The 22,805-nt window shown below is 37.8% G+C and overlaps 1 protein-coding gene across 4 annotated transcripts in view; it reads left to right on the forward strand.

Moving 5' to 3' along the window:
- stmA (Protein EFR3 homolog stmA) overlaps window positions 1-22,805 on the forward strand; it is a 227,380-nt gene that overhangs the window by 198,634 nt on the left and 5,941 nt on the right. For 3 of the 4 annotated variants that reach the window (XM_090371261.1, XM_090371260.1, XM_090371258.1), the window contains exons 16-18: window positions 6,283-6,303; window positions 6,658-6,746; window positions 12,189-12,347. In XM_090371261.1, the coding sequence (XP_090227387.1) occupies window positions 6,283-6,303; window positions 6,658-6,746; window positions 12,189-12,347 (269 nt within the window). The remainder of the gene's footprint in view (window positions 1-6,282; window positions 6,304-6,657; window positions 6,747-12,188; window positions 12,348-22,805) is intronic. The other variant, XM_090371259.1, reaches the window with a different exon arrangement.

Raw genomic sequence — 22,805 nt, forward strand, 5'->3', positions numbered from 1 at the left:
TCCCCCTCTAAGATCAAATTCAAGTTCAAGAGCCTTAGGAGGACAAAGAGAGAGAGGAAAGCTAATTGATGCAGATATCTCAGAATGGTGATCTGCAAAAAAGAGATAGGTGGAGGAAATCGAAAAAAGATTTAACCTCTCCTTGATACATTCAGTGAGCACTCTGGTCTGATGGGTGGGGGAGGAGCATTAGAGGAAAGAGCCAAAAAATATATTTATTAGGGTTTAAAGAAAGGATAAACAATGAATGGAAATATGATGCATGGAAATATGGGAGGAAAAGAAAAAGCCAAGAATATCTAGCAAGTGAGCTCAGCAGTAAACAGGAAAGGATATAAACAGTTCAAAACCTGGCTGGATAAAAAGATAGACAAATGGAATGAGGCTGACCACTGCTACAACCTTCATCCTCGAGGCTGTCGCAGGCATTCTCTCACATATGCCAAACTGTGCTTGCTACTTGAGTCTAAAAAGCCAATGGAAATGATATTCAGGTGACACTAGAGTCAAGCAGACTTAATTTTGGCAAAGTCTGGTCAGTCAGTGACAGTCAAAATCCTCTGCTTGCACCTTCATGGTGGTGAGACCATTAATAACCCTGGGTGTAACTCCCAAATGCAAAGTCCTGAAATATGGCACCTAGTATACTTGGTGGTGACCACCCAGGTGTGAACCAATGTAAACAGGGGTCAAGTTGTGATGTCCACACCATACCCCTCTCTGTTACCAGTCAAATACTGGGTGGTAGATGGTGCTCATCAACCAGTAAAATGCCACCACTTTGCTTATTGGAGGCTTGAAGTGGTAGAACCTATATTTAGTCTCCAGAGCAAAGCTTCAGCACCCCCCCCCCCATCTCTTCCATCATGCGATATGATTGATGTCTTTTGAGGTTATGGCAGACATCATGGCAAGATCCAATCTTCTTTACATTTTGAGGGTACAGCTCTAGAACGGTGTTTGCAGGTGGACATTAGATACTCCACTGAACCAAACCTATTGGTAACTTTCTAGGAGGCTTCCAGATCGACTAGTGTATAATCTCGCTGCCTCTACTCTGCCATATAGTGAATGGAGAGGGTCTGAGTAGTGTGTATATGGAGGGCATTGTTGAGGGTACCTTATGTCAATGAGCTGGTATATTCTTACCATGTTTACACTGTATTCAAAAATTTCATTACTTCATACAGCATGTCCTCGCCACCTTTTCTCACTTCTAAATACATTAATGAATTGTCAAAATAATAGAAGAAACTTATCTGCAAAAAGATCTAAACCTCCCAAACACTTCAACATTTTAGATATGTGGTTTCAGTTCTAATCTCAGTGATGTCCATTTCCACGTACACTCTGCCAAACCCTATGTACTTTTTCTGGGAGAATCCCAGTTATTGGTTGATTCAACCACTGCTCATCTCAGTTGACTGAATTATTCACTGTATGATTGTTTTTGCATCAAAAGTGGTACTTGTGCATATGCCCATTCTGATATTCTCTGTCAGAAGTTTAGTAATTTGGAATCTCCTTGATCTTCTCTCACTTAAAATCTCTCTACCACATTCTGCCAAATTCATTTGTTGCCTCTGTTGTTCTCCCAACTCCACCAAACATTTGGAATTCTGACTTCCTCTCTTTAAGCTTGACATTCTTCAGTCCAACTCTCCTAACAGTGCAGTGATTTTCTCTTGATGATTTTAATGTTCACAACTCCAGCTGGCTTCCATTTTCTAGTCACACATACCCAGCTAATCGAGATGCTGAGGTTTTTGCATTTACTAAAGACTTTGCACAGATTGTTCATTTACCTACCAGAATACCAGATAATACTAACTATGCAGCCAACACGCTTGATCTTTTTCTTACAACAATCCTTCACTACATGGTTGCGCTGAGTGGGGCACTTCAGATCACAACTTGGTGATTGTCTCTTCTCCACTGGAGCGTTTCTCTTGTGGCAATTCTCATCCTTGTGTTGTTTGGCATTACAAGAATGCAAAATGGGATGATCTGCATGATTTCTTTTCCTATGTCGGATTACTTTTTCAAATCTTCTGATGTCAACGTTTGCTGAGATCGTGTCAATGGAATTATTATTGTAAGGATGGAATCCTTATTCCCCACTCTTTAAAATCTTGTCCTTTATCTAAATGTTGGTATTCCAATGAATGTGCAAAGGCTCTTCAAGAGAAGAATGTAGGCGCCTCCGTAGCCAGGTGGGAAGGAGCAGCAGTGCGTAGCACAAGCTTCTTGATTAGATCGGGGGTTCGAGCCCGTCACCACCAAATATGGAGCATGCGGAAAGGTCAGGGAATGACCACCGCACCGGAGCAACATGGCCTTAGTTGCTAATGCTCCTAAAAAAAAAAAAAAAAGAGAGAGAGAAGAATGTTGTACATCGTAATTGGCTTGTTTCGAAATCTCCGGGTTCAAGTTCTGCCTACACCAAAGCTCTCAAAAGTTGTAAAGCAGTTATTAATCAGTCCTAACTAGATTTTGAACAGGCTAAGAGTAGTAAACTTGCTTCTTGTCCAAATGATAGCTGACCATTCTGGTCTCTTGCCAAGGCCATTGGCTGCTTCTTTTGCTCATCTCTGTTCCCATCTCTGTCAAAACCAGATGGTTCTATTGCAATTTCAGCCAAAGTTAGAGCTGACCTGCTAACATCTTGTTTTTCTTCCAACTCGTGTATTGATGATCTTGGTAAACCACCTCCCACCATTCCCAGTACACTCCATTTAATGCCTCCCGTGGTCTTCCATCAAAAAGATAGAAGGATTTTGATCAATCTTGATGCTAGAAAAGCTCCAAATCCTGATGATATTTCTCCATTTTTTTTCAAAACCTGTGCTGAAACACTTTGTTCTGTGTCAGATTTTTTTTTTTTTCACTTTGTTATTCTCTTAAACTATCTAGAAACCTGCAATCTGATCAACAATCGCCAGTATGGATTCTGTCAGTGTTGATCCACTGGTGATATTGGCTTATGTTACCCATCTATGGACAAATTCAGTGGAAAAGGTGAAATTGTAGCAGTTGCTATTGACATTTCAAAGGCTTCATTTGATCATGTGTGCATAAAGACCTTCTAAAGCTTCCATCTTATGGTTTGCTAACTGTTATTTATAATTGGGTATCCAGTTTTCTTTCTGACTGATCACTGTGGTGATGGTAGATGGCACTCTTCTAACTTCTCCACTAATGCTGGTGTTCAGCTCTCTCTCTCTCTCTCTCTCTCTCTCTCTCTCTGTCCCCCCCACTCTTTTCCTGTTTTCCTCTTGTATGTTAATGACCTTCCATCGACATTAAATCCTGTCCATAGTTTTGCTGATGATAGCACATTGCATTCCACCTTCCCATTTGAAAAACTTTGCCCTGCACAGACAGCTTCAACTTCTCGAATATCCTCTATGAATTTCTTAATTGTTGATTTCCAGGTAATTCTCCAGTGGGGCAAAGATAATTTATTTGACTTAAATCCTTCTAAAACTCAAACCTATCTTTTATCTTGCAAAAAATATCAAGGTCTATGCCAGGGGTCAGCAACCTGTGACTCGTGAGGCGTGTGTGGCTCTTTGAGCATGTAACTGTGACTCTTTAACTTTTAACCAACACAAAGCACAATTTGAAATGGAAAAAAATCGAGGACATGTAGATGCAAAACTAAAATGCCTTAAAACTGAAATATAAGGATTTGGAGAGGTAAAAGGTGCCCTTGCAATTCTGCACAAATGGACAACGATAGATGAGTTGAAAAAGCAAGACCAGACTGTGTTCGATGCATGGAGTAGCTGGACACGTATATAAAATTTTACAATATTTGCATTTGGACTTCTCTCAGTTTTTGGTTCAATGAATTTCTGCAGGCAAGTATTTTCAATTTTCAAACATGAATATTAAAAATAAATCAAGAAACCGTCTGAACAATGCGAGTATCTCAGTATGTTTAAAGATGAAAATTACAGCATACTCGCCTGATGTTGAGAGACTCACTCAAGAAGTTGAGCAGCAAAAGTCACATTAATTCGTACCTAATTAGATGTTTGTTACATTTTTTCAGTATTAATAAATAATATTTCAAAATATTTTTTTAATAAAACACCTTCCCACTCTATTCCATTTCTTAAACCCCCACCCCTCTTCTCCCTCCTCCCAGCTTCAACTGAGGTGCGGTTCTTTGGATTCTCTTTTTTTTTTTCTTTTTTTTTTTTTTTAATTAGATCAAAAATGGTTGCCAACCCCAGGTCTATGTTTATCCTCGATGACACTGATTTATAGGCAAGATCATATATTTCTGTTTGGGATTACTCTGACTTCTAATCTCTCTGGGCATAAGAACATTACAAATATTGCCTCCTCAGCATCTAAAAAACTGGTTTTCTCTTTCAGTCTGAGCATTATTTTTCTTCCAAATAGTTGTTCACTCTGTACAAATTGCAAATCCACCCTACCATAGAATTTGTTCCCACATCTGGGGTGGCACTGCCAAAACCTCTCTCAGACTTCTAGTTTTATTCAAAAGAGAGCAGTTAGATTAATTAGTGACTCATCTCTAACAGAGTGTCTCCACTCTGTCTCATAGATGTTCTGTTTCTGCTGCATGCCTTTTCTATAGATACTTCCATGAGCATTGTTCTTCTGAATTGGCTTCTATAATTCCCGCTCTCTCTTTCAAAACTGTCCGAACACGTGCCGCCACCAGCCAACATCCATTTACTGTCCAACTTCAAACTCAAAGAACAAACTTTCTTCTTCCTCATTTATTCCTTCAACTTCCATTTTCTGGAACCATCATCCTTCATACATATTTCCTGAAAATTTCAGTCAATAGAAGTTCAAGTCTAATGTCAACAAATATCATCTTTTATCTTCTGAACTTTCAACCCATGCACAGCACTAAATACTATATCATGTTTTGGGGGTTTCATACAAAAAAAAAAAAAAAGAAACCTCTTGAACCTTTACTCTCCATGCAATAACCATCTTGGACAGCACACTTTACCTTCAACTGTTCATAGACTACTGTCTGTCCCCCACTGGGACAAGACATGATTGGGACAGAACTACTCAAAATCTACAGAGATGAAACTCTCATAGCAGTATACTAGATGAACAATAAGACCCCTTTGGCATATATGCAATACCTATAGAACTCTGGAAACAGGATGGTGTCAGATAATCAACTTTCTCGTCCAGCTTTTCAACCTCATCCTAGAAAAATGAGATACCAGATGAATGGAGAAAATCCTTATCCCCATCTGTAAGAAAGCAGATCGACAACTGTGCTCAGACTCCAAATCTGTCTACCTCAGCTGTGCTTACAGAATAGCTATAATTCTACAAAACAGGTTAAAGAAATGATATGATGCAGTAATGGGGGAAGGGACTTCAGAATAGCAAGGTGCAACTAATGCAGTCCTCATGCTCCTAAAGTTGGAAGACCTAGTTTTGGATAGAAACAAATACATGTATTGCTGCTTCATAGACAGTGATGATAGCCGTTGATTATCTGAAAATGGAAATAATTTAATAAAGACCTTAGCAGATAATGGTATTAACACCGCCATGCTAGACTTTCTAACTGAATTCTATAGAATTAATGCAGCAGTAAAGCCAAGGAATATCAAATATGATAAAATCCCTATCATGAAAGCTGTAGTGCAGGGCTGCCCTCTCTTTCCCTTACTTTTCAACATCTTCCTACTAAATATTGTAAAAAAAGGAATAGAGGTCTGCCTGGAATAACAACCAATTGGACCAACCTAAATATGCACATGACGTGATAGTTTTGGCAGAAAACTTGACTAAATTGTAAAAAGCCCTAAATATCCTAAGTCAACATACATAAAATAAGACATATGCATGAACTTCAACAAGTTTTGGCAGAAAACTTGACTAAATTGTAAAAAGCCCTAAATATCCTAAGTCAACATACATAAAATAAGACATATGCATGAACTTCAACAAAGCCAAGATTGTGAAAATTTTTGAAACCAGGAAAATATCCATCAAATCTATGACAAACAATAGAACAAGTACACAGTTTCACTTACTTAGGAACTACTAGCAGAAAATGTTGACTATAAGAAGTCAGTGATAGGCAGAATTGGTCAAGGCCAGTTGGCTATTTTGAACTTGCGAATTCTTAGATGTTAAGTTGTAAAATATGCAAGTTATTCATCAATATGAATGTTGTATTGTGGTGTGTCTGTGTATACATACATTCCAAACATCTGTATCATATTTATTTATTTTATTTATTTATTTTTTTAAATCTATTTTCAGTACATCATCACTGGAAAGAAGGTTAGTACTTTCAAAAAATTATTCTTGTCAGGTTCAGACAATTTTCCTTCCTTTTCAATAGTGTTTTAACAGGTTTTTCATCCATTTTTATTATAATTTACGTTTCACATATACATAAACAGGAACTGAATTACAATTAACAGAATTATATTCAATATCTTGCAATTTATTTTAAATATCTAATTTTATAATGCAAACTTTTCCCTATAGCAAGAGGATGCATGTTCTGCTGTTAATACTGTGTTTATCTATCCTTCAGCATGAAGATATTACACATTTTTACTTCAAAATCTCTGTTACCTATTGACGAGCTTTGCATTCTAATCAGTTTTTTTTTTCTTTTTCCCCAATTAGGAGAAGTTACTGTAAATAGAAGTATTAGTGACTTGAACTCAATTAGCATGGAAGTTGATAGTGTATCTTCATCACCTGGTGTTACTAGGGTGAGCATTATGTTTTAGAGAAGTTATTATTTTTGGTCTAGACTGTTTGCACACTCAACTGAAGAAGTAGAATGAACCTTAATGGTCAATTCTACTCTTTCATTCAAGTGTAAAGATTATGATGCACAGTAACTTTTGACCTTGAAGAATCAAATAAAAAAAGAAATACTTATTTGAAGAATTGCAAAAAAGGTATTACATTGTTGTTTATTAAGAAATTGTGTAGACATGGGGAAATTAAGTTTGAGTTGACTATTATGTTAAAGTTAATGATTTCATGTAAGTAAACTTTACTGACCATAATCTGCTTATAAAGAGGTGTTGTTTCGGGGTTTGTGTTGAATCTTATCATCAATATGATTGAGAGATAAAATTGTGAAAACAACTTTTCACAAAAATTGTTGTGAATTCGCATGAAATCTGTAATTTTCTGCTTAATATGATAAAGTGTACTCAAACTTAATTAGATCTGATTTAATTAGTGTTTTTCCTTGACTGCATTATTTCAGTATTAGTATTAGCTATATGGTGCACGGATGCCTTGGACTTTTGCTGCACTGGCCAAAAAATAAATAAAAATAATTATTTGACTCCCTCCTCACATGGGTATCTATCCAGCTGACCTTTGTATTCCCCAAAGTTGTTAGCTTCAGTCTTTCCCCCCCCCCCATGCACAAGAAATGTCTGATTACATGAGCATGTCTACTTCTCAAGTACATTATAGTGCTTCATTTGATAACGGTGAAATATTTTTTGTGTGGTCAAGTGTACACAGGACTGAGTCAGAGAAGTCAAGGTTAAAAAGATAACATCCATGCAGAGAAGTAATGCCCCAGTGAGGATTTATGACTTGTTGTTAAAGAAGAGTTTGCTGCTAGTTTCTTTTTGCTATCACATTCATAGAACATGTGAAGGGTAGGGCTCTGGCACCCTGAAAGGATGGGGTTTTTATTTTGATCTGCCATCTTGAAATAAGATAGCTGACACACAAATTATAGGCACCACCCACTTAGAATTAGCTTATACACTTGCAGAATTGGACTATGCCAATAATAGAGGAAAGGGACTTGGGTGTTACAATACGGTCAGACTTTAAGTTCTCTGAGCATTGTAGACAGGTTGCAAGGAAAGGCCCTTGGTGTCCTATCAATGATCGAACAATTGCTAGTAGAGATACGGACATCATAATCCCATTGTATAAGTCTATTGTTAGACCACGCATTAGCATTAGTAGAGGCATTTGATGCAAGAAATCAAGCTTATGCAGCATCAGCCAAATAAAAAAAAAAAAAAAAAAAAAAAAACCACTTCCACTTCACAACTCTGTTCGTTCAAAATACCTGTCCAGCTGAGCCTTAAACTTATTTAGGCTATCAACTTCAACGACAAGGGATGGAAGTCTGTTCCACCAACCAACCACCCGCTGGCTAAAGGCAAATTTCCGCACGTCTGTCCTACATCTGTCTTTCCTCAATTTGAATTTATGCCCTCTCAGGTGATTATTCTGAGCGAGAGGAAGAATCCCATCAGCATTGAGCATGCTCAAACCATTCAAGGCTTTATACACCTCTATCAGATCACCTCGCTGGTGCCTAGTCTCCAGACACTGTAATTTGCAAAACTTAAGCCTTTCTTCGTAAGAGCACCCCTTTGTTCCATTCACTAATCTTGTTGCCCTTATCTGTACTCGTTCCAGCAGCTCTACATCCTTCTTGAAATGAGGCCTCCAGACCTGTATACAGTACTCTAGGTGTAGCCTGACCATTGCCTTATACAAGGGAATAATCACCTCCTTATCCCTGCTAGAAAAATTCCTATATATCATTGACAATACACCATGAGCTACTCTTGCAGCCCGTCTGCACTGCTCAGAGAATTTCATATCTGCCTGCACAATCACCCCCAGGTCCCTTTCATTCTCTACCACTGTCAGTGTAGTACCACAGAGTTGATATGTTGCTCTGGGGTTGCTGTTTCCCATATGTAGTACTTTACATTTGTCAATGTTAAACTTCATTTGCCATCTCTCAGCCCATCTGCTTAACCTTTCCAGATCCTGGAATACTGTGTTCAGGTATGGAGATTGTACCTAAAGAAAGACATTGTTCTTCTTGAAAAGTCCAGAGACTCTTTCAAGAAGAAAAATTACTGGTGAGATCAGCAAAGTTATAATAATTAAGCGAGAGAAAGAGCTTAATAAGCTCTTTAACCCCTTCCCGGAACATTTTTTTTTTTTCCTGAAAATGTGTCATAACGGATCGACTTTTTTTATTTTACAGATTAAAAGTATGCATCATGCGAATACTCGTTGTATAGTTTTTTGTTTTTTTATAAATTTTTTAGTAGAAAATACATGGGAGTAATTAACCCATTTGGGCTATCCCGAGTTATCTTGTGTATGCCAAAAAGCATTTTTTTTTTTTTTTGATAAATTAGCGCTTGATCTAAAAGAAAGGAACAGAAAAATACTCTTCACTATTCATTATATAAATAAATTTAGAAAATCAAGTGGAATGCACAAGCAGTAACCTCCCGCCACAAGCGATAATCGTGAACTAACTACGTTCTGACACACGGCCACTGCGAGTGGGATAGGTGAGGTAAACGTTGCTTGTGGGCTGCAGTTCAAGAGGGCGCCAAAATATTTTTCGATATTGTTTTATAATTGGTTAATGCTTATCAGTATTCAGCATTTAGGGTGGCAAATTTTATTTTATTTTTCTGGCTAATGCAAAATTAGCCCGATAAATCAAGTGACACTACATTCACGAATCTTACATAAAAGTACATGTGAAGCACAGACTGTCTAAAGCTGACAGTACTGTATTAAAACATTTTTAATCTGTGAATTTCTATTCTACATACAAATTGTATGAAAAAAAGTAATAATTGCTGGATTTCTATATGACTAATTTTAATGAAATTTGAAATGGCTCAATAAATCTGTCTGCTGGGAATAAAGTTTTTGCATGCAGATAGATGGATATGGGTGAAGACAGTAGGTGCTTACGCTTTATAGTGTGACTGTGTGTGTGCTACCAAAGGATCTTGTAGAAAAGATCCTATGAATCTACTTCTTACAAAAAGATGAAAATTAAATGTGATGCACAAAATTTTCAGATCTAATAATTTTACAGTGTATATAGGTTGTCTGACAACTAGTGCAGGCATGGAAATACATCAAGGCAGGTAAATCTGCTGGTATAGATGGCTTAAATGGAAAGATGCTGAAGGCTACAGGCAAGGCAGGGAGTGTGGACATAGACTGTTCTGCAAGATCTGGGATGGGAGACAGGTGCCGAAGGACTGGAAAGAAGGTTTGACCATCCCGTTGTTCAAGAAGGGAAGCAGGAAGAAGTGTTCCAATTATAGAGGCATCACAATGACATCGGGGGCTCATATCTGGTGAGTATGGGCTTGGCACACCCAGGGTCCTGAACTGGATATCATCATTCTACTCTTTCTTGGTGATTCTTTTGATTGATGCTGATGGGATTCTTCCTCTTACTCAGACTGAGGGGGCACAGTTTCAAATTGAGGAAAGATAGTTGTAGAATAGATGAGCAGAAATTTGCCTTTAGCCAGCAAGTAGTTGATTGGTGGTACAGGCTTCCATCTTTTGTTGTGGAAGCTAAATAGCCTAAATAAATTTAAGGCTGAGCTGGATAGGCATTTGGAATGAATGGAGGGTGAAATGGGAGTTTTTTTTTTTTTTTTTTGGCTGATGCTGTATAAGCTTGCTTTCTTGCATTGTATGCCTCTACTAATGCTAATTCCTTTCTACTTCTCTCTCTCTCTCTCTCTCTCTCTCTCTCTCTCTCTCTCTCTCTCTCTCTCTCTCTCTCTCTCTCTCTCTCTCTCAGGGTAACTCAGGAAATTTTTTTGGCTGGTGCAGCATAAGCCTCAGGCTTTCTTGCACCATATAGCTAATAATAATCACATGTGAGTAAGCTGTACGAGAGAATTAGAGTGGAAGATAAGAGGAACATTTGAAAGTAGGATGGCTAAGGCTAAAGTAGGTATGGCTTTAGGCCTGGCTTTTCTGCATCAAGCAACTGATGGAAAAGTCTTATGAATACAAAGAATTATGGATGGCATTTTTGGACATAAAGCATTTGATGCCGTGAAGAGAGAGAAAGTGTGGGAGATTTAAAGAAACTTTGGGATAGAGGAACATCTTGTGGAGAAAATTGAGAATATGTACACCAAAGCAAGAACAGTGATGGGGTTGATAGAGAGTTTCGAAATAACATCTGGTTTGAGGCAAGGAGGCATCCTGTCACCACTACTATTTATAGCTGTCATGAATGATGTGCAATGTAGAGTGGCGGAACAACTTGGACAAGACCAGATGAAAGTCATGCTCTTCGCAGACGACCTCTGCATATGGGGAGAGAGCAGGGAACAAGTGCAGCGTCAAGTTGATATGTGGGCTAGTATGGAATTTCCTGACTGAAAACCAGTCCAATGAATTTGGACTGGTTTTCAGTCAGGAGAAGAGTGAAGTGATGGTTCTAAAGAGGAGTGGCAAGCCTGAAGGATACATTACAATGGTAGAGAAAGAGCTAAAAATGGTTAACAACTTCAAGTATCTAGGAAGCACCATTACAAAGACTGGTGCGATAAATGAAGAAATAAGTAGAAGGATACAAGTGGGCGGGAATTTCTATAGGCTGACAAGAGATCTGATCTGGAACAGGAACATACCACTGAAGTGTAAGAAGGTGATATATCAGGCCTGTTACGTACCAGTTGTGACATATGCTTCTAAAACTTGGACTATGAGGAAAAAGGATGAAAGCAGAATGCAGGGGGCAGAAATGAGATTTGTGAGGAGCATAGCCAGAAAGACAAGACAACAAAATCAGAAATGATATAATTAGGGAGAGAATTCAGGTTGAAAAACTCCCGAATAGGATTGAAAGGTCCCGTTTGAAATGATTTTGACATGTCAGAGGATGAATGAGAGGCATTTGCCAAGAAGAATGTTTGATTTACAATTAAGGGACAAAAGACCAAGGGGGAGACCAAGAATGAGGTGGCAGGACATGATAAAGACTGATGTCATTAAGAGAGGAGGAAACTGGAATGAAATCAACAATGGAGAGGAGTACATGGACAGGGTATGGTGGTGAGGCTTCATATGTCGACCCATGGAATAGCAGAACAATGACGATTCATGATGCTATAGGTTGTCTGAAAAAAATCAGACCCATAATCTAAAACTATAATAATTACCCATTGAACTGCCTAATTTTCTATTCTTACCTGACTATTTTTTCACATATCCACTACATTCTACTATTATAATCCGAAACAGAAAGATATGTTAACCAATACGTGACACCACAGATTAATCCATAGCATACACAACAGGTAATTTGCATTAACAAAATAAAAAATAACTACCGTGGAATGCTCACTGTTTAACTTTATCCATAGAGGCATCCTGAAGAAGAAATTACTGTTGAGTCACTGCGGAAAATGATGGCAGAACCACCTGGTGCCCAAAGAGAAGCAGAAGAAGAACGACGGCTTCAAATAGTAGAGCGATTTAGAACAGCAGCATTTGAAGATCTAGTGGCTAAATCAGAACAACAGGTAATATCTTTTTCTTTTTTTTTTTTTTTCAATATTAACTACTACTAAAAGATAAATATAAAATTATGTTAGTTGGTAATTTTTGATTTCATAAATTTTCTTTTGGGAGGAACTTGCACTATCCTACTGAAAATCATGGGATACCTCTCTGATAAAAACAGTAAATTATGTGGTCATTTTAAACATGCCGACCGGGCTAGCCGAGTGGGTAAAGTACCTGCCCGGCAACCCAAAGGTCGCGGGTTCGATTCCCGCCTCGGGCTTGGATCAAAGTACTGCAAAAACCTTGGGAGGTGCAATATGGCCACAGAAGCCGATGCGCCAACAACTACCAAATCAAAAAAAAAAAAAAAAAATCATTTTAAACATACTGAACCTTTAACAATGAGTATACACAAAGCTTTGAGGCAGTGGATTACCTTAATTCATCAGATTCTAGGTAAATGTTTCCATGATATGCAGACTGTTGCATTCCATGGATTTTTAAGGGAGAGATGCAGCTCACTCATAAGTTAATATCAGAGACAGATGCTCAGTCAGTTGGCATGGTACAGTGAGCACTAAACACAGACTGCAGACAAATGGAAATTGTCCTGTGGAGAAGAGAGTTGCTCTACATGCTCTACATATACTACATGTGTGTTGTCCCAGCTATATGGTCAAGGAAAAGTAGGCATCATTGTCCATAATATTTCTTGTGGTTCTGGTAGTCTCAATGCATGAACTCTGCATTTTGGCATTTTTATATAAACTGCCCTTCACCTTCCGGTAGAGCAGTCATGTCATAAAGCAAAAACTGAATGCATGATTTGAAGAGAATAACATCAAAATGCTGCACAGCACAGAGCCTCTCCCAGTTTCATATCTTTGAAATGAATTGGAATGAAGAATTTGCAAAATTTGAAGGTGGTCCTCTTTATTGGTGCCTCAGAAAGGTTTTAAAAGGAAGAGTGGAGTATAGTACCACAAGATTTCAACCGGAAATTAGTAGAAAGTCTTCCACAAAACATTGAAGCAGTCATGACCAGTGATGAGCCAATATACTATTAATTTCTTTAAATAACTATGTATCCCCAAGATTTTTGGTAGGATAGTGTATGAAAATATATATATCGGTTTATTTTCAGTGTATTGGGTAGCGGTACTGCCCTGTCAATTGTAATTACCATTGAAAAATTGAGAAAGTCAGCAAGGTAAAAGCAGATAACCTGAGATTAAATTAGATTAACATAAAAATAATAATAATAATAACAATGATGGTATCTAAAGTAAAGTAAAGTGCAGCCATTATCAACCCACTGCAGGGTGGAAGCCTCCTCAACAATTCATGCTGAGGGAAATGGACCATAATCTGCCACGCTGGTCCAGTGCGGGTTGGCAGATCGACCGTATTCAGCAGTCAGGGGCTTGAACCCGGTCTATTCAAAGAGCGTGTGCTACTGCACTCCCGCTCCTGCCCACTTGGCTACGGAGGCCTAGTGGGTCCTAAAGCTTTTTGGCACATTTTGGCCTCAGCTGCCCTTGTGCCCTTAAACAACAATACCATACCTAGGGCTTTTAACTACTTCAAAGGGTCTGCAGCCAAAACCGTAGAAGCCATTGCAATAAGCAGGGTCTCTGTTATAATGTATATGTGCGAAGCATATACATCATAGCCAACCCGACAGAGACCAAAAAGAAGGAATAAAATTCAAACATAAATAAAAAATAAATATATAAGTATAAAATATAGCTAAAAAGCTAAAATAATGCCAATTAAATCTAGTTAAAGGAAAAATTAATGAAGGTTTGAATTCAAAAAGAAGGCAAAATATAGTATGAAATTTTAACAAATTTTGTTGACATCGTTATTTGTATTTCAGTTTTTTCTTCTTTTTACATTTCTTCAATAACAATACCAATATTGACTTAAACACATGAGGCATTTGTCCAGTCTTCCATCCAGTGACCAACTATGAAACAGGTTTAGCAACCCCGAACAACTATATTTCCCCTTCTTCCAATTGCTTTCTACTCTCCTTAATAACAACTTGTTTCTCATGCGTGATTAGGCTGGCCGAAAGCAATATCAAGATGCTATTTCCCTGCTGACTCTCCTTTTTTCTTAAAGTTAGTGTCTTTTCTACGCTAACTTGTTAGTCGTTGATTCTCCCTATGCTGACACTTTGCCTCATTTGTTTAATTGCTTATTTCCCCGCCACACGGGGGTCGGCACACTTTGACGATTTCACACCTTCTTCTCCCCCCCCTCATTCGGGGTAACTTCAAATGATATAAATATACTGTAGAGAGAACTATCAGCTTTCTTCTTTGGGTCTGCGATGTTCCTATGTAATCACCACACATAGCTAACTTCAATTCTGGTCTAAGCAAACAGTAAGTTGGCATTAACCAGACTTTATCCCGTTATCTAAAGTTATGTTGTTTAAATTTCGTACTATTTTACATTCTTTTTGAATTCAAACTTTCTTTCATTTTTCCTTTAACTACATTTAATTGACATTATTTTAGCTTTTTAGCTCTATTTTATACTTATATATTTATTTTTATTTATGTTTGAATTTTATTCCTTCCTTTTGGTCTTTGTCGATTCGGCTTATGATGTATATGTGCGAAACGTATACATCATAACAGAAACAGAGACCCTGCTTATTGCGGTGGCTTCTACGGTTTTGGCTGCTGAACTTTTGAAGTAGTAGTTAAAACCCTAGGACCCTCTACTTTAGGTACCATTGTTATTATCATTATTATTTTTATGCTAATCTAATTTTAATTTCAGGTTATCTGCTTTTACTTTGCTGGCTTTCTCAATTTTTCCATGGTAATTACAATTGACAGATCAGCACCCCTACCCAATACACTGAAAATAAACATTTGTCTATATTTCATTATGGTTGCTGGGTATTTCTACGATAACTAATAGTGCCCCAGATCCATAAGCCAGTTTAATAATCTAATACTTTTCTTGCTTGCTTAGTCGTTCAGTAATATGATAAAATCCTATTTTTTTTTCAATATTTTATATATATAAAATATTATTAGTATAAAATACAGTAAGTAGATGTTTATGCATAGAAATAAACTAATGAAAATACGGTGTACCCTGGGAGCGATATACGTTGTGAACGAAGGGGGGAAGAAAGGAACCGGAAAAAATAAAAATTATTTTTTTCCCGGGTTCCTTTCTTCCCCCCTTCGTTCACAACGTATATCGCTCCCAGGGTACACAGTATTTTCATTAGTTTATTTCTATGCATAAACATCTACTTACTGTATTTTATACTAATAATATTTTATATATACATTATGGCTGTAGGGTACTTTTGCGTTAGCAGTGACCCTGATCCATAATTCATTTTATTGTAATTCAGTCTTATCTAATCTTATCTAATGTAATTCTTAATTTTTCTTCCCCCCCCCCCTATAGCATATAACTTCTCTATTGCATTATTCTTGATGATTATATATAATCATCAAGATATATATATATATATATATATATCCAGAGGTGTATTCAACTCTGGCAGTAAGCTAGATAATCTTGTAATAACTGAGAGTACAGTAGAGGAGAAATTGTTGAAAATAAACACAAGAAAGGCACCTGGGGTGGATAGAATCTATCCAGTTATATTAAAGGCGGCGGCAAAGGAAGTAAGCAAACCCTTAGTCATAATTATGAAAGCTTCCCTGGACTCAGGGGAGGTACCCATGGACTGGAGATGTGCAAATGTGATCCTAATCCACAAAGGAGGATCAAAGGGAGACACAGGTAATTACAGGCCTATTAGTTTTAACTTCTGCTCCAGGGAAATTAATGGAGGCACTGGTTAAAGAAGCATTGCAGGATCATCTAGACAAGGCTTCAGTTATAGCTCGGACACAGCATGGGTTTGTTAAGGGGAAGTCTTACTATAATAATTAATGATAGACACCAGCCAGGAATTAAACTAAAAATTTACTATACAATGAAATATGATGCAAATAAAATAAAACACTGATTAAATTATAGTTAAAATATAGTTAAAAACAATAAAATTAATTAAAATAAACTAGGTTAAAAGCGATAAAACAATACAATCTGGAGCTTTCGGAGAACTGCCGTCTCCTTCTTCAACAGCATACTACCAGTGCTAAAACACATCCTTAAGTAGCCGGTCCATGGCACTCATGCACGTGATCATCAGACACATGATCTACATTCTCCATGCGCGTATCGGAAATGGAAGTGGCTCGGGAGCGTGTCAAACAGAAACGGTCATCCCTTCTGAGGACAACTGCCTCAAACAGGGGGTGTAAACGGATCCCCCTGTCCCTATTAATAGTATTGTGACTGGATGAACCGATTCGCAAGCTCTCGAGCCACTTGCGTTCCCAAAATCCATGGGCGCGGTCGGTAATGACCGCGTCTTCAGGGGAGATCCGATGCTGCTTTTCCCAGAAATGCTCTGCCACAGCAGACCTCGCATAGTTAGCAGTCTTGATAGCGGTCGTGTGTTCCCCCAGACGGTCCTTTAAACGTCGGCCCGTTTCCCCCACATAATTTGGATCTTAGAAAAGCCTTTGATACTGTTGCACATGGAAGACTGCTGCTATGGATAAAGGGATGGTTGAATGGGAGAAGACAGAGTGGTAAGCTCCAGAAAGCTCCGAAAGTCCGAAAGCTCCAGATTGTATTGTTTTATCGCTTTTAACCTAGTTTATTTTAATTAATTCTATTGTTTTTAACTATATTTTAACTATAATTTAATCAGTGTTTTATTTTATTTGCATCATATTTCATTGTATAGTAAATTTTTAGTTTAATTCCTGGCTGGTGTCTATCATTAATTATTATAGTATGGAAATTCCCAGCCCCATAGGCCTGTTTCAAGATAAGGGGAAGTCTTGTCTGACTAATTTGATTGGATACTATGATGTAATCACAATGGAACTGGATGCAAAGAATAACTTTGATATCATATATTTGGATCTTAGAAAAGCCTTTGATACTGTTGCACATGGAAGACTGCTGCTATGGATAAAGGGATGGTTGAATGGGAGAAGACAGAGTGGTAATCAATGGACACTACTCTTCGTGGACTAATGTTATTAATGTCCACTTCGTCCACTTAGTGTTGGGTCCATTGTTCTTTTCTGTATTTATAAATGATATTGATGATGGTATATCAGATTTAATGTCCAGGTTTGCAGACGATACGAAGGTTGGCAGGGTTGTTAATGACACTAATGACAGTACACTGCTGCAACATGATCTAGAAAAGTTGAGCACATGGGCTGAGAGGTGGCAAATGAAGTTTAACATTGACAAATGTAAAGTACTACATATGGGAAGCAGTAATCCCAGAGTAACATATCAACTCTGTGGTACCACATTGACAGTGGTAGGGAATGAAAAGGACCTGGGGATAATTGTGCAGCCAGATATGAAGTTTTCTGAGCAATGCAGACGGTCTGCAAGAGTAGCTCATGGTGTCTTGTCAATGATATACAGGAATTTTGTTAGCAGGAATAAGGAGGTGATTATTCCCTTGTATAAGGCAATGGTCAGACCACACCTTGAGTACTGTATACAGGTCTGGGGGCCTCATTTTAAGAAGGATGTAGAGCTGTTGGAACGAGTATGGAGAAGGGCAACAAGATTAGTGAGTGGAACAAAGGGTTGCTCTTACGAATAAAGGCTTAAGTTTTGCAACCTACAGTATCCGGAGACTAGGCACCTGCGAGGTGATCTGATTGAGGTGTATAAAGCCTTGAATAGTTTGAGCATGCTCAATGTGGATGGGATTCTTCCTCTTGCTCAGAATAATCGCCTGAGAGGGCATAAATTTAAATTGAGGAAAGACGGTTGTACGATAGATGTGTGTTTGTCTTTAGCCAGCGGGTCATTGATTGGTGGAACAAACTTCCATTTGTCATTGTAGAAGTTGATAGCTTAAATAGATTCAAGGCAGAACTTGACAAACGTTTGGAGCTAGTGGATGGGTGAAATAGGGGTTGTGTGTTTTTTTTTTTTTTTTTTTTTTTTTGGCTGATGCTATATAAGCTTGCTTTCTTGCATCATGTGCATTTGCTAATGCTAATATATAAAATAAAATTAAAAAGGAACAGATATTTACAATAAATATATGCAATGTTGTACAGTATACAGTATATTTTTTTTTGTGATTATCACTAGTATACTCTCCAGGGTTGTAATTGCCTTTTACATTTTGTATTTGGAGAAGCCTGGAGACTAGGCATCGCCGAGGTGATCTGATAGAGGTGTACAAGGCTTTGAATGGCTTGAGCATGCTCAATGCCGATGGGATTCTTCCTCTTGCTCAGAATAATCACCTGAGAGGGCATAAATTCAAATTGAGGAAGGACGGATGTCGGATAGATGTGCGGAAATTCGCCTTTAGCCAGCGGGCAGTTGGTTTGTGGAATAGACTTCCATCGCTTGTTGTTGAAGTTGATAGCCTAAACAAATTTAAGGCTCAGCTGGACAGGTATTTCGAACGAATTGAGGGGTGAAATGGGAGTAGTGGTTGTTTTTTTTTTTTTTTTTTTGGCTGATGCTGAATAAGCTTGCTTTCTTGCATCATATGCCTCTACTAATGCTATTTAGTTTCTTGAAAAATAAATGGTCTCTCTCTCTCATATCTGATTCTGAATATTTATGGAACTATGGCCAGGTAAAATTTAAAAAGTGGCTTTAGAGTTTAATGGTAAAAAAATAATTAAAAAATAAGAATACGAAGACATGCTAGTAAAATATTTCTTAATATACGTGTCTGCTTATTATTTTTTACTCTTCAAAACTGCATAGCCATATTCAAAAATTAAAACACCCATAGCTCTGTAACTGTTCTGAATTGGAATCAGGAATATATACCAGATTTTTTTGAATATCTTTTGAAACACTCTGTGTGTATGTAGAAGTATGGCAGGATTTCTTTTAATATAACAGCATTGTACAAGGAGCAGTTTGAAAAGTTCATGCCTGAGTATGAAAGGATAGTGTAAGGTGTTGAAAATTTCTGTACATAATATATAACACTTAGCATTAGCATTAGTTGAGGCATATGATGCAAGAAAGCAAGCTTAAAGCGTCAGCAAAAAAAAAAAAAAAACCCTTCCCATTTCACCTATCAATTTGTTCCAAATGTTTGTCTAGTTCTGCCTTAACCTTATTGAAGTTGTTGACCTCCACAACAACAGGTGGAAGTCTGTTCCAGCAATCAACTACCCGCTGGCTAAAGGCAAACTTCTGCACATCTTATCTACAACTGTCTTTCCTGAATTTGAATCTTTGCCCCCTCAGGTTCTTAATCTCAGCAAGCAGAAGTATCCCATCAGCATTGAGCCTGCTCAAACCATTCAAGGCCTTATACACCTCAATCAGATCACCTCGCAGGTGCCTAGTCTCCAGCCACTGCAATTTGCAGAACTTAAGCCTCTCTTGGTGAGAGGACCCTTTTGTTCCTCTCACCAATCTTGTTGCCCTTCTCTATACTTGTTCTAGCAACTCTACATCCTTCCTAAAATCAGGCCTCCAGACCTGTATGCAGTATTCAAGGTGTGGCCCAACCATTGCCTAATACAAAGGGATAATCACCTCCTTGTCTCTGCTAGCAAAATTCCTATATATATCATTGACAAAACTCCATGACCTGTTCTGGCAGCCCATCTGCACTGCTCAGAGAACTTCATATTTGACTGCACACACCCAGGTCTTTTTCATTCTCCACCTTGCTGAGTACCACACAATTGGTATGTTTCTCTTTGGTTACTGCTCCCCATATACAGTACTTTGCATTTGTCAATGTTCAACTTCAGTTGCCACTTCTCAGCCCATCTGCCTAACTTTTCTAGATCCTGTTGCAGTAGCATACTGTCTTTACTGTCATTAACAACCCTGCCAACCTTTGTATCATCCGCAAACTTGGACATTAAGCTTGATATACCTTCATCGATATCATTGATAAATACACAAAACAACAATAGGCCCAGCACCGAACCCTGGGGGACTCTACTACTATTGGGCACTACTCTATGTGGACTAATTTTATTAGTCCACATAGAGTAGTGTCCATTTATTACCACTCTCTGCTGTCTCCCACTCAACCATCCCTTTGTCCATTTCAGAAACTTGTCCTTAATGCCATACTACTCCAATTTGTACAGCAGTCTAATAGTAACCCACCAAGTTTCATGCAGTGTCAGTAATATCTTTTTTTAATTACAGATCCTGAAGTCAAAGTTGTGTGAATGAGGAAAGATGGACAAAATCAGTCATTGTGCAGTCATCCAATATTTGGGAAATAGGGACTAATGTCAAAGCCAATTCATGAGAATATGGTTACAACATTCAAGAGAATGCCCCTTCCTATTCCATGATAAAGAAGTGGGGCAGCAAAATTTAAACAAGGGAGGGAGAGCCTGAAAGATGACCCACACTGTGGAAGACCAAGCAACATTCATCACTCCAGAAGTTGTTGGCAGTGTGCATGATCTGGTGATGATTGACAGTTTGGTACATTGCCAGTGTCTTGGACATATCATTTGAATGTGTGTACCACATAATAATAATAATAGACGTTCTTGCTATGAAAAGGTGTTAGCACAGTGGGTCCCAAAATTGTTGACAGCAGATCAAAAATGCACAAGCATTGTCAAGTCAAGTGAACATTTGTGTTGTTTTCATGCAGATCCAGCAAATTTCCTTGCAAGGTTTGTGACCATGTTTGAGGCATGGGTCCATCACTTTCAGCCAGAGACAAAGGAGCAGTCCAAACAATGGAAACATTGCTCTTCTACCCCTGCAAGAAAAACTAAATTGATTCCTCCTTCCTGTTCCATCAGGACAATTCACTTGCTTATAAATCTATCATTGCCATAGCTGCATGGCATGAGTGTGGCTTTGAAATCTTGGCCCATTCCCCATATTCACCAGATTTAGCACGAATGGACTTTCACTTACTTCCTTATTTGAAAAATTACAGGCTAGCAATCCAATTTCAACTTCCCAATAACAACAATGTCACTGCTGCGGTGGATGCATTCTTGGAGGGGGGGGCAGGCAGAGAGAGAGAGAGAGAGAATATAAAACATTACAGTGTAGCCATGGGCCTGAACCACAGTCCTCCAGCACCTCCCCATTCGTTGAGTAGAATGAATTTGCACATTGTTTGCTCCAGCACCTCCCCTATTCATTGAGTAGAATAAATGAGCACATTTTTGGTTCCCTGCTAACAGATTACATCACAAGAAGAGGGGGCTGGGTATTGGATCATCCATTTGTTGGTTCCCCGCAGGCTTAGCTTGCGAAGGGTCTCTTCCTCAAATCCTTCAGTAACAATTTTTTCATATAATTCATGGGAACCATACACATGAAACTAAAGTATGGAATTCTTTAAAATCTAGCATATTTTACCAAGGCAGCGGGGGGGGGGGGGTGTCACAATTCGGAAATATTAAGAACACAATCTGAAAATCATATTAATGATTGTGTTTTTCTTTAATAATCCATGCAAAAAAAAAAAAAAAAAAAAAAGTGATTTCTTTTACAGCTATCTTTCATTTCAGTGCTTAATCTATAAACTGCAACTTAATTGCTGTTGTACATTGCTTGTATGAGCCAGTGGGCAGCTGTTCACTTCAGAATAGCTGAGAGCACAGAGATAAAAAATGCCTGTGTACACAGCTAAAAAAATGTTTGCTTAAAATATGTGAATAATCTCCTCGATAAAGTGACTTACTGACACACACATGCATGAAAATAAGACTTAATTCCATACAACCAAGGTTTTCTTTTACTGCCATTATTAACTAGTCATACACCTTGTCAGCTACCTGTTATATTTGTAAATATAACTTGTCAGTTATATTGGCAGCAAAACCAAAACTTTGCCATCTTTATTATTATGTGTGAGAAACTGATTGAATTTTTCCATTGATTGAAATTTCTCTATAGTACATTATTAAAATTAAAATGTCATGTAAATTGATAAAGAATGCATATACCTAGTTATAATACTTCCTTAAGAAGAAGTTAATTTGTTATCCTCCAGTGTGAAAGTATTTTTTCCCTCTGAAATACATTCATTGATATTTTCTGATACTGCATTAAGGCATGCATTTAAAATTAACAGTGCAATTTGTGACAATTTGCTGTGACTGTGTTTATTGTCATTTGTTTACATTTAACAAATTAAACTATTATACAGTTTTACTCATTAGCTCTACCTTTAAGTCATTATAAATGTTTACAGATGTAAATAAGTTCATTTGTTAGTGCTTCATATTCGTTGAAATGTTCTTTTCCAAAACCGTTTAACCACTTGTACCTCTCTAAAATCTGGAAAATTGAAAAATCTGACACCTCTCAATTCCCATGGGTACTAGATTTTAAAGAGATTACTGTAATTCTCGTGGACAATTTAATAAAAGAATGAAACTTGCTGACAGAGTTTAGTG

Source organism: Mastigoproctus giganteus, chromosome 4, assembly GCF_048544385.1.
Source record: "Mastigoproctus giganteus isolate SK-2022 chromosome 4, ASM4854438v1, whole genome shotgun sequence".
In the NCBI taxonomy this organism is placed as follows: Eukaryota; Metazoa; Arthropoda; class Arachnida; order Uropygi; family Thelyphonidae; genus Mastigoproctus; species Mastigoproctus giganteus.